The sequence below is a fragment of the Azolla caroliniana genome, unplaced genomic scaffold (genome assembly GCF_043228905.1).
Source record: "Azolla caroliniana isolate FFs.n. ecotype wild unplaced genomic scaffold, voAzoCaro1.0.p SCAF_18, whole genome shotgun sequence".
NCBI lineage: Eukaryota > Viridiplantae > Streptophyta > Polypodiopsida > Salviniales > Salviniaceae > Azolla > Azolla caroliniana.
In genome coordinates, this window is record NW_028230453.1 from 4929364 (window position 1) to 4946644 (window position 17281).

The window sequence follows — 17281 nt, forward strand, 5'->3', positions numbered from 1 at the left end:
GCAAAGCTGGTAATATATATGTACATGCATACATAGGCCTAGGCCCCTACCCTAGCCTACAACGTTGAAAGGGTATTTCAGGAAATAATAATAATACGAGTGCCAAAGATGGCGCATATTACATACCGGGGAAAAAGAAAAAGGAAAAAAGAAAAAAGAAAAAAGAAAAAAGAAAAAAGAAAAAAGAAAAAAGAAAAAAGAAAAAAGAAAAAAGAAAAAAGAAAAAAGAAAAAATAGAGAAAAAAGAAAAAATAGAGAAAAAAGAAAAAAGAAAATAGAAAGAAAAGGGAATCGTTGGAACTTGGAATAATCGAAAAACGGCGACGTGAACGAAGGAGGCGCGGAATAATAAAAAAAACTGTTTTTTTTTAAATTAAATGTTTTGGGAAAAACTCTTTATTTATTGCATTTTAGCTTTCTGGATTAGTTTCCAACAGATATTTTCAATTATTACATTTTAAAGTTTTCTACATTAGTTTTTTCCGTTTCCGTTCAAAAAAAAAACAAAAAAACATTTAAAAAATTGTCCTTTTTTTTAATAAAGAGTCCAGATGTTTTTTCAAAATCCAGACAATTATATATAATAAACGCAGTAACCAAATTTAGAAACTAAATTAAAAATTGGCATTTCTTTCATAAAAGTCTATTTAAAAAAAGGAAGAAGAAGAAGAAAAATCAGGCATTATATTATTATTGCTTTTTTATATTTATTATTATTATTATTTCCTGTAAATTGTTTTGAGTTGGAGGCGGCTCACACGCGTCCCCACTTCCGCCACGTGGCACCATCCCCTCTCTCTCTGTCTGTGCGTCTGTCTGTCTGTCTGTCCGTGTGCCTCGTTCCGAAAAACCCTAACCCTAACCCTAACCCTAACCCTAACCCTAACTCCCTACCTCTCTCTGCACGTCGTCTCCCTGTGTATCTCCCTCTCTCACAGACAGACAGAGAAAAAGAAAGAGAGAGAGAGAGAGAGAGAGAGAGAGAGAGAGAGAGACAGAAAGGAGATTCATTTGCTTGATGATCTTCTCCTCCTCCTCCTCCTCTTCTTCCTCCTCATCTGTTGGAACCACAGCTGGCCATGGCGTACTGATCTCTCCTTTCCTCTTCAACTTCTCACTGATCTTCTTCTTCTTCTTCTTCTTCTTCTTCTTCTTTTACAGAGCTAGAGCTTCTTGTCATCTGGATCGTTGCTATCCACAGACACACTTCCCTCCCCCCTCCCTCTTTCTATTTATTTCTTCTGCCTCTTCATCGCTGCTGTTTTCTTTGTCTCTCTCTCTCTCTCTCTCTCTCTCTGTCTGTGTTTCTATGCGCAGAGAGAAACGATCTGAATACAAAGGTAGTGTGCTTGCTTATCCATGCTATCTCTTTTGTCTATGAAAAGCTCGATACTTTTATATATATAAATATATATTTTCCGTGGCAACTATCACCATCACCCTGGTCTTTTAAGTTCTACGCTTTGCGAATATTTTTCTGAAGAACTTCCTCTCCCTTTTTATTTTTGGCAGCTCAAGAATCGAAGAAAAAGAAGCCATAGATGATCATCTATGCTCTCTTAATGTAGAGGTATAATCAGCTATATCTGTTATAATCATAAGTCTTGTATCTGTTTGTATTTTGCTTGATTTTTTTTTTCTCTCTCTCTCTCTCCTTTTCCTTTGCTAGCATTATACATTTTGAGGTACTCTGCTGCATCTCTTTTTCGCAGAAAGAAACGATTGTATTAATAGAATATTAACACGGAAAGAAAGCCTGTCCACAGTCATCTTCTGTTCAAGCAAGGTACATATTGAGGCCTGATAACTTATTAAGTTTCCATAGGATTTGATCATGGAAGAAATCTCTTTTATATTACAAGAACGTGTTTCTACTGATTATCATGAAAGGGTGAATGTTAACTTATCCGACCTTACTCTTACAGAAGTTTCCTTTTTATTTTTTTTGCAACACAGGCATCAAAGAAAATCAGAGATTAATCAAAGAAAGGTATATTACAATGACGTCTTGTCAAGTTTCTAATCGTTTGATCATGAAAGCCAGGTCTGCCAGATATCAGATCTCACCTTAAAGAAGGCATATCTGGTTTGGTACTTCACTTGTACCAAGTTTATATGGGCATGGAAAATCTCGAGGAAGAAAATGCCTCTTCCTCGACATCATCTTCCTCAACTGCTGGCAATTGGCCATCTACGGAAGCCCACACAGCATGCTCGATCGAGAGGATTAGATGCAGTGATACCTTGATGGGTGGAAAAGGGAAACATGCAGGAAGAAACCTCGGATCTGAAACTAATCTAGACCTGTTCTCTGAAAGAGAAGGGATAGGTGAGGGCAATCTAGGAGGAATTCCAACAGTGAATCACGTTGTTGCTTCCGAATTTCAAGAAACCAATCGACAAAATGATTTACACAGGTATCCAGTCAGAGACTCCGCTACCATGCCACGTGAGAACATAAACTATAGCAACAAATATGATAACGAGCCAGTAGTAGAATGCACCTTATCTATTTCTCCGGCTGGGCAGACCAGTCTGGGTAACGAAATGTTGTCTTCTCCTGTTTCCTCGAGTGTAGCAAATGTCACTGATTCGATGCAGTCAAGCTGTGCAACTGTTTCATCTGGTAGTTCCCTTTATCATTCTCCAGAGAGAGAGAGAGAGAGAGAGAGAGAGAGAGAGAGAGAATAAATAAGCACATCCAAACAAGTGCTACTCATGAAATCCACCATAGCAACACCGGGAAATCTCAGCAGTGAATGTGAATTAAGTTGTTCATTATTGGTGAATGCATGCACATTCAGTTACTAATTGTTTTCTGTGAATGCATGCCACTTAACTTTAATTAAATTATTCATTGTTGTTTTCTAAATGTATGATCACTGAATTCTCTGTCATTGTTTGTGCATTTACATTCAAAAACTGTGATGTGAATGCTTTAACAGTGTCTATATGCCTTCTAGATTGCATTCGTTTAAAATAAATTCATGCAATTAAGTTGTAGTTTGGTTTGCACTTTCTATATGTCTGCAAATGAATTTAATGATGTGAATGAATAGCTTGAAAGAAATGCTCTATCAGAATGCATGCTTGCTATGTCAACTTGATTAACTAAGAAATGGTAGTTGTAAAACTTCATTCATGCAAAGGAATATGGATATTGAGCATAACTGAGCAGCATGGCAAAACCAACAGTTTCAGTGAGAATTCGCCTTGACTCATGTAAATAAGTATTTAACGTGGCACAAACTCTTGTTTTTGCGCCTTCATGCATGTAAAGAACTTTGGACCTGAAATCCCTTGCATAAGAGAAAGGTTTCAACTTTTAATGAGACACAACTGTTCTTTTAATGAGATTCAACCAGATCAACAAGGAAAAAAGTGCGTTTTTGGTGTGGGAATGACTGATCCAATAAGACAACAAGGGCTTTTCCTTTTTTGAAAAAAGATTAAATTAAGAAATAAAAATGATTTTATTGAATTTTTTTATTTTTGAAATTGAGTGTGATCTTTACACTAGATAGCTAATAGAAGGAATTTAGCTTAACATAACTAATCATTCTAGTGAGCTTTGGGAGTTTTAATGTGTTTATGCGTGCAATGCAATTTAGTCTTATTTTCTGGAGAAGAATTTAACATAGCATGGAATTATGAATGTACTTGTCACTTTTAAAACTTGGAATGCTGGCAAACGTGGACTTTAGACTCTCCATCTGGATTTCATATCTATGCAGTCGATGAAAAAAAAGCTCAAACCTTGTATTGATTATTGGTCCCTTCTTCCTGGTAGAGATTCTGTCTTGTCAATTATCTATTTAGTAGTTTCTTGCTCTTTCTATACTCACACCACTGTAACTAGCTTAATTCTGCTGTATGTATTATATACACTAGCTTAAATATGATTGTGATGCTATCTTATTATTGTATTTGACAATTTGAGACATTATTATGTTGCCAATCACATTGTTTTGCCTAGTGTGAAAATATGCAAGATTTCAGAATGAGAATGCTGAGAAATTGTTTTGCTTAATGTGAAACTGTACAAAAGTTCAGAATGAGAAGATGTATCACAATCTCTTGCATTATGAAGGTTTGCATCGTTCTCAAACTCTCCCAAGATGTTGCATAAACGACGGAGATGGCACTGGCAAGAATGATGGACTCATGAGGTCAAACAGTGGTCAAGAGAGAGAAAATGTGCGTACTCCACGAGGAAAACTATCAAAGAAGAAGCAGGTATACTTCTCAACAGATCCTTCCTAGTATTATGAGTTTTACTTGAAACCTTAACCTATGTTCAAGTCAGAAATGCTTAATTCATTTTATTTCAACCTTAGTTTTTCCATATTTCTGATGAAGTTCATGGTCTTTCGCTTCACTTCTATTGGTTCTAAAAACTAGAAACAGTACACATAGAGAATGCCAACTGAACAATTAATTTTAGAAATCATCTTTCAAAATGTTTTGATGGAATACTTTAGGTTTGAAGGGAATAAGTAGTCCCTGATCATATCATTTTATGTTGCTACTTTTGTTTGGGACAGAAAAAGCTCATGAAGAGGTTAGCAACTGTGAACCCAAATGGCACAGTAGTGTTTGATGTGCATGGGAGTGCCCGAGTTGGGCGTGACTTGTTTGGTCCAGAAGTTGATTCTCCAGAGGTCGAAGAGGTCGCATCTGTTGTGGATGAAGGTGATGAGGAGAGAACCATTCCACCGTTGCAAATTGCAATGCTTATTGTGGGAACTAGAGGAGATGTTCAACCATTTGTAGCAATTGGGAAACATTTGCAGGTTTGTGATTCTTCTGTGTAAAGCTACTGTTTTGAACTAGCACTATATAATACGTATCTTTATGGTATTGTCCTGTGTATGCAATATAGTATGCTATCTTTTTTGTTGAATTTTACTTTCTGATGTCACAGGAATATGGACACCGGGTGAGGTTAGCGACTCATTCCAATTTTGAAGATTTTGTGCTGAGGGCAGGCCTAGAATTTTACCCCTTGGGCGGAGATCCCAAAGTACTTGCAGGATGTAAGTGCTGCATAGAAATTAGGGAAAAATAGAATACCTATAACTTATTGGGTATGATGAGAATACTTCTAAATCTCTATAATGTAACAAGAATACCCCCTTTATAACACATAATGTGCAAATTCAAAATTATCTAGTGAGTTTCTGGAAACTCAACGGCCTTATCTTTTCCATAGAAATTGTCACTACCTTGGATTCTACTGTTAACGGAAAATCTCAGGCTAGGTATCTGCAGGCCTGATTGTTTGGTGTTAAGTCAGGTTACCTTGGATTATTGCATGAATTGGATTCTACTTTCTTCATACAGATATGGTAAAAAATAAAGGAGTTCTGCCGTCAGGTCCATCAGAGATTCGAACCCAGCGGAAAGAGCTGAAAGCGATTATCAATTCTCTACTGGCTGCATGTATAGAGCCACATAAGAATGGTGTCCCTTTCAGAGCTCAGGCTATAATTGCTAATCCTCCAACCTATGGTAAAGTCTCTAACTGCTGCAATTTGTTACTGATTGATTATGCTATTATACGATATAGAGCTATATCCCTCAGTACTTCGGCATTGTAGTCACCACACTATTTGTTTGTAATGCATTATTATGTAACTGATGTAATCTAGAATTTAAGATTGTCTTAGGAGAGTTTTCCTTCAATCCTTTCGCAGTCTTACCCCGCTCCTGGCTTTGATACCTTACCAATCAATGTGTTTGCTCAGGAGTTTCTTTAGATGTATCTGCAAGATTGTTTTAATTTGAGATTATGAGTGGATTGTCATCATCCCAATTTGTCTTTGCAACCTAGCTCTGGACTATGGATAGATGTATCTGTAGGGGTACATCTGTCTGCTTTCTAAAAATACGTCTCTGCCATCTGCTGGATGATGTTATCTATCTGTCCTTACATTCAGTATTTGTACACAATTGCATATTAGTCCCTAAAGTACTAGGTCACCTTCATCAATAAGATACCGCACTTATCTTTTCTAATGCTTGAAATATGAACGAGATTTGCTTAGTAAATGTTTTTATTACTTTAGACGACATGAAATGTTTTCCCTGTATACTAAGTGTCTTGTATTGTATATAATTAGCAGTCCTCTTATCTCTCCACTTATGACTTAGATTTCATGCTTCCTGTGTTGTAGGCTTGTTTCATTTATTACTGAGGTTTGATCATTACTAGAAATAAAGTGACAATGCAAGTTGATTTTAAGTAGATACGATTGCTAAATTACTGCCACTAGTTTAGAATCTGGGCTTGATATGTATATATATATACAGGACACGTACATGTTGCAGAAGCTTTGAGAGTCCCTGTGCATATCTTCTTCACCATGCCATGGACGTAAGCTTACATTCAATGTGTGTTTTCTGAGATTTTTCTCTATTTATGCAGTTGTTACAGTTTTTGAATAATTTTTGGTGTTTCTTTTCACTGTTCAGGCCAACAAGTGAGTTTCCCCATCCTCTGGCCCTTGTACACCACGCAGCTGCGAACAGAGTTAGGATAATTTTCATCCATTTACAAATGAGAGGGAATTGTTATTCTATTTAGAATCACCCCAGATGCATTTTCTGCTGCAGCTTTCCTATCAAGTCGTGGATGCATTCATATGGTGGGGAATAAGAGATATGATTAATGAATTCCGGAAGAAGAAATTGAAACTTCGGCCGATCACATATCTAAGTGGATCTCAAATATCCATCTCAAAGCTACCCACTGGGTATATTTGGAGCCCTCACTTAGTACCAAAACCGAAAGGTCAAACATTTTTAATCATGAAAAGCATTTGCTATGATTATTTATGCATACTTTTATTGATATTCACGTACTTTTGTTGCAAAAATCAGACTGGGGACCCCAAATTGATGTGGTGGGATTCTGTTTCTTGAACCTTTCCCAAGATTATAAACCGCCAGAATCACTTGTGACCTTTTTAGCTGCTGGACCTCCCCCAATTTATGTTGGATTTGGAAGTTTGGTATTGTTTTAACTCCCAGTTTGGAATGTTTACCTATTATTTGTATGGTTTGGTGCATTCTTTGTACAAAACCCTATAAAGCTCTCATTTGGCAATCCTTTTCTTGTACAGCCTGTCGAAAATCCTGAAGGCATGACAGAGATTATTGTTCAAGCTTTATCAGAAACCTCTCAGAGGGGAATTATTGACAAAGGTTGGGGTGGAATTGGAAGATGTAAGTCTCATAACATTACAGGCTTTGGAAGATCATATGTTTACTTGCCGCTTGAGCTACTTAATAAATATTCTCAATCCTAAGTCTGGAAGATTCAGTCCCCAGTTTGTTTTCAGAGTAAAAAGGCTAATTTGCAAGGGCAAAACATCAATGCTGATTCTATAAGATTTCCTTTTCTATGTTACAATAGAACTGAAAATAAAATATCATTAATGCAACAGAGATATTAATGGTTATTAAGACGCGAAAGTTATGAAAAGGTGCATTAAAAAGCAATTCAGGTAAACTGACCTATCAGTGTTGAGATTCAAGAACGTCAGGACCTCAGTTTTTATGCGGACCTTTTCTATGTGCAATTATAATTTGTAACATGCTCGGGCAATGAAGAAACTGACAGTCAGTGTTTTAGGCTGCTGGATGGATAATGGCCAGCTAGAAAAGTTGAAATTTGGAATATTTCATCATGGATTACCACAGAGTTCACTGTCAGGACCTCAGTTTTTATGTGGACCTTTTCTATGTGCAAGTATAATATGTAACATGCTTGGGCAGTGAAGAAACTGACAGTCCAAGTGTTTTAGGCCTCTGGATGGATAATGGCCACCTAGAAAAGTTGAAATATTTCATCATGGATCACGACAGAATTCCCTATCCACTCATATGTGAGGCTGAATATTCATATTCTTAATTAATTAATGTTTCTGGTTATCTGATAAATGGAGGCCACTGGTATTATGTGTATATAGTAAACCAAAGGTTAGAAATTTGAAATTATAGCTTACCTGGTCAAATTCTCATAATCTTTTTGCTCTTAATATTCATCCATTGTTTACTTCAGTGAAAACCCCGTGCGACTCTATATATCTTTTGGAGAATTGTCCTCATGACTGGTTGTTTCCTCAATGTGCTGCAGTGGTAAGAAATCCCTCCATTTACTCAATATTGTTTCTAGATAAATAAGATATGTAATAAAAGAACTAGGAGGGATTTCCTCTATATACTGCCAAAATTTAGGTTCTTGATCTGTTGAAGATTGAGACACTGAGCCAGAGTTTCAATTGTAAATATGTTTCAAAAAGGTTTCTGTTGAGTTTTATAAGCATTTGGAAAACATTTTGTAGGTTTATGTTTGTAGGCTAAGATTAAGTTTCAATTGAATTTTATAAACATTTGGCAAATTAAGAGTTGTGTTATGTTGTTACAAGGTAAATTCTGTATTGATTAGGCATGGCGGTAACTGCACAATTTGCAGTGTAATGGAAACTACATGGAAAGAAACCGATCATAATCTTGCAATGATAATAATCATCCTTGAAAGAAAAAGAATTTAAATTTTTTGTAGATAACAATATTATTTAGCAGACATAGATGCTTTTTGTAGGGCAGAATATTTTCAAAATTTTAGCATGTTACCAATAAAAAGTTGAAGCGTGCTGCTGATCATTTAACATGATTTCGAACAACTATTCTAATTAGAAAATCTGTACTAGTACCATCCCTATTTAATTATAAATCTCTCTTGATTGCACCTATTTATAATTCATTTTCTCATTTCATAAACTAACTTGCCATTTTATCCATTAATTCGTGGGATGAATAGTATGTGGAAATATTCCGGGGCGTGTTACCCAACAGTTTTACATTTGTGACAGATTGAGTCACCTATAATGCTTGTTTACATTGGTGAAAGTGCAGTACATGCTAACTGATTTAGTCTGGCAATTGTACTGTGATTCAAAATGGCCTGTGTATTGATTGATGCCAGGTTCATCATGGAGGAGCAGGTACTACAGCAGCTGGATTGAAAGCAGCGGTATGTATCTATGATATGACTAATTCCACGGAATACTTAGATGATGAAAATATGTTCCGGAGTTTCTTGTGGTTTCCTTTTCCAAATATCTGAGCCAGTTTTCTATGTTTGATAATTTCCAGTGCCCAACTACCATTGTTCCTTTCTTTGGAGATCAGCCATTTTGGGGTGATAGAGTACATGCCAAGGGTTTAGGGCCAACCCCTATCCCTGTGGGGCAGTTCACTCTCGATAAGCTTATTGATGCCATAAATTACATGAAGAATCCAGATGTATGCTCTCTGTACACGAGAATTCAAATTAAAATTGATATCTTATGCTTACAGAAAAAGTTCCTACGCCACATTGGTAAAAGCAAAACTTAATGGGTTAATGGGTTTGTAATAAAGAGTATAGAACTAAAACAGTTTGAGGAATCTTGATACATGGCAAGACTTGAGATTAGTGAATGGATATCTAGCAGAACTAAAATTATACAAGGAAGCTTGATTCATTACAAGATTCCAGAAGTGTTAAATGGATTTCTAGTTGCAGAATATTCGAACTAAAATGACATAGAAATTTGAAAAGAATTAAAGATTATCCTGTGGTAGAATATCGAACTAAAATGTGAACCATGTGGATGTGTTGGCCAGGTGAAACAAAGGGCAGTTGAGTTGGCGAAGGCAATGGAGCATGAAGATGGGGTATCTGGTGCTGTAAATGCATTCCATAGGCATTTACCGCGAGAGATGCCACAGAAATATGATCCTGTCACTTCAAAAACACTTATAGAACGTGTAACAGAGCTTCGAATCTTCTCATGCTTTGGTACACAACTAGCATAAGTCAAAGCCGTGTATGGTTGGCACTTTGCCATTCTTTATGCAATTATATGTGATTTATCTGATGGTGGCAAGCATTTGTTATGTCAGAGTGGGGATTTAATACTTGTGTCTCTGCCATTGGTGTTGATTAAATTTTCTCAAGAGTTTGTTGTGTATACGGAGTTTAAGAGATTGTTCTTCAATTTCTTTAATATGGTGCCAGATGCAGATAATATGGTGCTGTTTATGTAAGGAAAATGGATACAGTTCATTCGAACATATTTTTATTTAATATTTTTATTATAGCTTATGTATTAGAAAGCACTTTAACTCTTGATTAAGTAGCTAACTGCCAAAGAGACTTGTTAACAAGAAGTTAGAACAATCTAAATAAGTATCCTACTTACCAGGGTAATGAATGAAAACAAAATTCTATATTAGTTAGTCACCGGTGAGACTTATTATTAATGATAGCAAAATAAATAACTCTATCCTATTCACAAGGCAAATGAATGAAAACAAACTTGTTTGTTTAAAATTCACATATACTTGGTGCTCTTGATTAAATAGCTAGCAAACTAATAAGGCTTATTAATGAGAACAATCTAAATAAGTATCCTACTTACAAGGCTAATGAATGAAAACATACTTGTTTATTATTACTAATGAGACTTGTTAATGGAAGCAAACTAAATGACTATTCTACTGACAAGCCTAATGAATGGAAACAAACTTGATTACTAGTCAGTCCAACTAGAATTCTTCCCAACTTATGTATGAAAGATTCTGGTGTTGTATTCTAGTATACCACTAGTGAAGAGTGGCTATAGTAGAGGAGTATAAAACTCAACGTTTTTCCTTTTGCTGTGAACAATTAGCTCGAGCACATTGTTAGTGATTGTATGATGTCATTCATGTTTGTATTGACATTGAAGGAGGCCATCCATCCCATTATCTCTATGTTTGAATGCTTAACATCATTATTGCATTAGTGTTACTATCTTTCAGGTTTAGGAATTGCCAAATTGTGCCAATCTTGTAGTAATTCCAGAATGAAGATCTATTTTCTTAGGTACTAACCCAATTGTTCCCTAAATGAGGGTAAAATTTCACTTCTTGCACATGGTCACCATCTATAATGTGATGGAATGTGCCAACATAATGCTTTGAACGATTGGAAGTGTCTAGCGCTCTATTTCTTTTTCACGTTTCACTTTGCTTCCTCACTCGCATAATCATTCATTACATCAAATTTACAACCTCATGGAGAGGTCAATGTAAAAGCATTCAACATTAGATCAACTCCGAAGGCTAGTATTAAGTCATTGGTTGATCTCAATGTGCTTCATATAATAGAAGATGAAGTAATTTTGCATCCTTGAAATAATCACTATTTCATTCATTACCAAATGTAATATTAAATTGCGCTATCAAAGTTGGTTTCTTCAGGCATAACATTTTTAAATTGCATGGGGAAATATCCATTAGCAAATTCAATATTGTTATAGAATAGACTATTAAGCAAGTTCAAAAAGTGATTAGATATTAATCAAGATCACTAATCACATATCAAGATAATCTCTCAATAGAGCTCATAGGCTATGCTCTTCTATATATAATCCAAAATGATTGAGATACATAAGTTTATGACCCACAAAATGATGGGATGCATGCATACATTTACATAATGAAGTCTTGTTAACTAAAGCTTAAGACTAAATAGATATAGCATGACTCATTTCATGCATGAGTTCATAACACGCCCCCTCATCGCATCATCATTGTTTTAGCTAATTAGCTCTGATAATCTTCTGAGTCCAAGAGAAGGAATGTTCAACCAATGTTTTGATGTAGGTAAGCTTTTGGTAAAAATATCCGCCAAGTTCTTGCTTGATGTAATAGGTTGAATGTTGATATAATTATCATTGAGCTCATGAGTAAAGAAAAACTTGGGAGAAATATGTTTGATTCGATCACCTTTAATGAAGCCCTTCTTGAATTGAGTAATGCAAGCATTATTATCTTCATAGATAACTGTTGGTAATGAGGGGCCGATAAAACTGCAAGAACTTTCAATATGCTTGATTAAGCATTGTAACCATAGGCATTCTCGACTTGCTTCATGTAATGCCAATATCTCAACATGATTTGAAGATGTTGCGGTCAATGTTTGCTTTGTCGATCGCCAAGATATTGATGTACCACCAACAAGGAAAACATGTCTTGTTTGTGATCTACCAACATGAGGGTCAGATAAGAACCCAACGTTAGAATAACCAGTCAATTGACAGTGCATAGAATCGTCGGTAAAGAAAAGACCCATATCTTTAGTGCCTCATAAATATCGAAAAATCTACACAATTCCAGTCCAGTGTCTCCTGGTAGGATCGTGACTATATCGAGCCAGCAAATTGATAGCGAACGAAATGTTCGGACGCGTACAATTGGCCAAGTATATAAGTGCACCAACAACAACCATGTTGGCCAAGTACATATGTGCACCAACAACAACCATGTTGGCCAAGTACATAAGTGCACCAACATCAGCCATGTAAGGATACTGTGATCCCAATGCTGACTTGTTAGAAGATCTTGGCCGAAATGGGTCACGAGAAGGATCTAGAGATTACACTACCATAGGAGTTCTAATAGAATGAGCTTGATCCATAGAAAACTGTTTTAATATTTTATGGATATAAGAGCTCTGATGAAGAAGAATTCCATTAGATAGGTGGTCGATCTGAAGACCCAAGAAGAATGTAGTTAAACCGAGGTCTTTCATTTCAAATTGGTGGCCAAGCATAACAACAACATCTTCAATAGCATTGGATGTTCCAATAATATTGAGATCATCAACATAAATAGCGATGATGACAAATTCTTTGAGATAATGCTTGATAAATATGCAAGGACAAATATCATCATTCTTAAATCCATGAGAAAGAAGATATTGAGAAAGATGTTGATACCACATACGACTGGCTTGTTTAAGCCCATAAAGTGACTTACATAACTTGATCGATGAATTGCAAAATTTTCCACGCTGCATAGATTTGCAAAGTTCTTCAGGTATTGTCATGTATATATCTTTATCCAAATCACCATAAAGATAAGTTGTAACCACATCCATGAGACGCATATGAAGACTTCGTTGAACAGTAAAATGAATCAACAAACGAAAACTCGTTGCAACCATAACCGGAGAATATGTATCAATATAATCAATACCAAATTGTTGCGTGAAACCTTGAGCACCAAACCTTGCCTTATAACAAATAACTTCTCCTTTATCATTATGCTTCCGCACAAAAACCCAACGATAGCGAACAGGTGTATGATCAATAGGTGTCTCTTGAATTTTACCAAAAACTCCTCTTTTGAGAAGACTATTTAACTCAATCTAAATAGCTTCTTTCCACTTATCCCAAAAAGGAGATGCTTTTGCTTCTTGAATAGTTTGAGGAATCCGATTCGTTCACGAAAGTTGTTGTGACATAGAAAATGAAGATATCATTAACCTCTTGTCGTGTTATTAACTTCGAATTAGCATAATTAGAAATTGGAGATTCTTCACTAATTATCCTATTTGATACTATAGGAACTTCAACTTTAGCCTCGGTTGTTGGTTTTCGCTTTCGTAATTGTTTATCTTTTGCTCCAATAGGCCGTCCACGCTTCCTTTGAGATTCTACAACATGTGCCAGTGATTCACCAATCAAAATTCGAGCAAGCACGTTCATAGCAGGATTAATGTCAGAGACCTTCATATTGAAAGTGTCAACAAAAGCATCCGGAGCATTGTTGGCAATACTTTGTAGATGTAATATTCGTTGAATTTCTTTCTCCCCCTCTCTAGTATAAGGATCTAGTGGTATTGGTTTATCTTTGGGCTAATTGAATATTACAATTTGATCAATCTTTCATGATGTTTCTCTTTTCCATTTATCTTCCCCTAAAATCCGGAAAGTTGATTCATCAAATTGGCAATCGGCAAAGCGAGTTGTAAATAAATCACTAGTTGTAGGTTCGAGATAGCGGATGATTGAAGGAGAGTTGAAACCCACATAAATTCCGAGACGACGTTGAGGACCAAGTTTCCTATGGTAAGGTAGAGAAATAGGAATATAAACTGCACAACGAAATACTCGTAAATGAGAAACAGAGGGTGGAAAACCTGTGATGAGTTGATGGGGAGAGGAAACATGTTATGATGACAGCTGTAATCGGAGAAGTTGCGCGGCATGAAGTACTGCATGTCCCCATGTTGAACTAGGCAAATTCGATTTGAGAAGAATCGGCCACACAATTACTTTGATTTGTTTAATCAAAGATTCGGCCATACCATTTTGAGTGTGAACATGAGGACTTGAATCTTCAAAATTAATACCGATAGATTCACAATAGCGAATAAAGGTTGTTGACGTAAACTCGGTAGTGTTGTCCATCCGAATCGACTTAATTGGAAAATCTGGGAATTGAGCACGCAACTTGATGATAAGGATGAGGAGTCGAGGCAATGCCATGTTGCGAGTAGAAATAAGTGTGACATGAGAAAAACGCGATCAAGCATCTTTGACTCCCATGAAGTAATAAAATGGTCTAGAAGAAGGGTGTACTGGTCTATGGATATCACCAGGTATACGCTCCAAAAATTTTGGTGACTCATACGGTTCCTTGTGCAAGGAAGGACGAATCACCAACTTTCCTTGTGCGCATGGAACACAAAAAAAAGTTTTAACTTGATTCAAGTATTGTAACTTTAAAGGTTACAGATCTTGAACATTATTCATCATTCTCCTAGCAATCATTGTATGGCCATGATGACCTAGTCTATCATGCCAAAGATCCATTATGTCGGTATTGACCTTCGAGGAAATATTGGAGTAGTGGGCATATGAAGTCATGCGGATCTTCGAGGCTTTAAGATTGAAACAATACAATTGGTTTGATAAGACTTCTAACTCATCAATAACTTGGGTAGTATTTGACAGGACCTGGTGCTTGACAACTCGCATTGTCTCTCTCCCATCTTGTTCCCATGTCATGAGATGGTATCCATTGCGTCGCACATTTACAAATGCAAGAAGATTTCTTAGTGAGGTAGGTGCATAGATAGGATCATGTATTTCCAAGAAAACACCACTTGGAAGTTGGATAGTGGCGGGGCATCTTCCTTGTCCAATATAAGAACTAGCTATAGTCTTGATGTCGAAAGGGTCAGAATGATCTTTAATATGATGAAAGAATTGTTTATGACATAGGATAGTGTGTGTTGAGGCGCAATCAATAAGACAAAGAAAACAGCTTGTATGCAAATCAATCATATGGGCTTCAATCATGTTGGCTTCGGGCTCGAATTCCAAAGGTTGATCCATAAAACTATATTCCAAGGTTGAAATTGATGGTGAGATCGTTGATGTTTCTGCTACCATATTAGCCTCTGGTTTCCTATCTTGACCTTGCTTGCCATATTTCTGGTAGAGATCAATATGAAACTTAGAAGTTCAACAAGTATTTTCCTAGTGCCCTCGTAAACCACATCGAACACATAAATTCAATGAAGGCTTACCTTGACTTGATTTTGATTGATAATGCATTGGCTTGACTTGATTATTTGTGGGATATTGATTCCTTTGTTGATTTCTTCTTCCTCTTCCTCTTCCTCAACTCTGTGCATATGGATGTTGATGACGATGTTGTCGTTTAGAATAATTACTCTCGACATGCGTCAAATCCTTGAATTGTAGAGGAGCCGCAAGTTGACTAACTAGATGAAATTTGTCGTTTTGGAGGAGAACTTGGTGGCGTTGCTCAACGACAAGAAGTGTAGATAAAAGTTCAGCATATGTTTTAAAATCACGATTATGATATTGTTCGGAAAGATTAAAATTTGAGGGATGAAAAGTAGTTAACGTTTTGTTGATTAGATTCGTGCCTCTTGAACAAGGTTGTCATGACCACCAAATTTAAGTTTAGAAACGATACCAAACAATGAGGAATTATATTCAGCAATTGTCTTGAAATCTTGAAAATGAAGTTGATTCCATTCATGCAAAGTGTTGGGGCCAAGAACAGTTCGTTGATGATCAAAGCGGGTTTTGAGTTGCTTCCAAAGAGTTGATGGATTGTTGATGGAGAAGTATTGATTTTGAAGGCTTACATAAAGGTGATGAAGGATGAAGATGAAGGTTTCCACTCCCTTCTTCCTAGCATTTGAGTTCTCAACATCATTAAAATTATCACTTATCGTATGAAGGAGATCTTTCGCCGTGAGATGGCCTTCGACATGAACCATCCAAGTCATATAATTGAACCCATCCAACATAAGTGGTGGGAATAAACATTTCTCTATTTGTAGAGCTTGAGAAGCCATACTAATGGTAACAATAAGGTTTGTATAAGAGAAGAATTAATTGCTATGGTAGAGGCTAATCGTGCTAATAACGTGTTGTAGATTAGACTAATCACATATCAAGGTAATCTCTCGATAGAGCTCATAGGCTATGCTCTTCTATATATACTCCAAAATGATTGAGATACATAAGTTTATCACCCACAAGATGATGGGATGCATGCATACTATTTACATCATTAAGTCTTGTTAACTAAAGCTTAAAACTAAAATAGATATAGCACGACTCCTTTCATGCATGAGTTCATAAGAAATATATATATATATATATATCATGAAAAAATATCCTCCATTGGTATCAAAAAGTGGCCAAAGACATTATACAAAATAGGACCTAGTATTACATATGACCGTGATCAATCTTTGTAGGTAAAGATAAATAAGAAACACACCTAGCCAATCTTTAGACTCGGTAAAGAAATACATTGAAGCCATAACCATCTCCAAATCAACAAGATGAATAGTCCAACCTCTAGAAAAAACCAGCAAAGGAGTCTCAATATATGTGAAGGCTTAAGCGTTGAACCACATCAAGGTCATTGCCTTTTCTTATTTCCCCCCTTCAACATCCTCAATGCATCCTTTACATCACCTTGTAGTTCTTATTTCACCTAGTACACCTTCATGAAGCATTTGGTGAAATAACATGCAAACATCTATGATCGCCATACTGTTGAATACACTCTAATTCAATAGATATATTATAAATTTAGTGGTTAGATAATGACCTCATTGGAACTAGATGGATACCTATTGTTAACAAATTGATGATTGTCATGAGCTAAACATAATAAAAGTGAAAAGTTTTCAATGTAATTTATATTTCTAAACAATATTTGACACCAACAGGAAGGATGATATGCGTAAAACCTTATGTTTGTGCAAATGTAAATATAAGGTGAAAAGGTGTGATTGGTCGTGCTAATTTTTTACTCATGTTCGTGGGATGATATTTAGATCAATGTATGAAAGATACATTGTGTGACTTGGGTCAATCCTATGAATACCATAACGAATATAGGG

General features: G+C 36.1%; 2 protein-coding genes across 2 annotated transcripts; one reads left to right on the top strand and one right to left on the bottom strand.

Moving 5' to 3' along the window:
- The first annotated feature begins 1956 nt into the window (after positions 1 to 1956).
- LOC147852190 (sterol 3-beta-glucosyltransferase UGT80A2-like) lies at positions 1957 to 9929 on the top strand. Its single transcript, XM_087333940.1, has 14 exons — positions 1957 to 2626; positions 4049 to 4236; positions 4545 to 4793; positions 4925 to 5036; positions 5344 to 5511; positions 6313 to 6376; positions 6475 to 6532; positions 6616 to 6793; positions 6883 to 7013; positions 7125 to 7227; positions 8066 to 8142; positions 8993 to 9040; positions 9163 to 9312; positions 9676 to 9929. The coding sequence occupies exons 1-14, from the start codon at positions 2116 to 2118 to the stop codon at positions 9865 to 9867; spliced, it is 2229 nt and encodes a 742-aa protein (XP_087190066.1). The 5' UTR covers positions 1957 to 2115; the 3' UTR covers positions 9868 to 9929.
- Positions 9930 to 15769: 5840 nt separating this feature from the next.
- On the bottom strand, positions 15770 to 16219 carry LOC147852191 (uncharacterized). The gene has a single exon (XM_087334424.1). It carries the CDS (start codon positions 16217 to 16219, stop codon positions 15770 to 15772), a length of 450 nt encoding a protein of 149 aa, XP_087190550.1.
- Positions 16220 to 17281: the final 1062 nt, after the last annotated feature.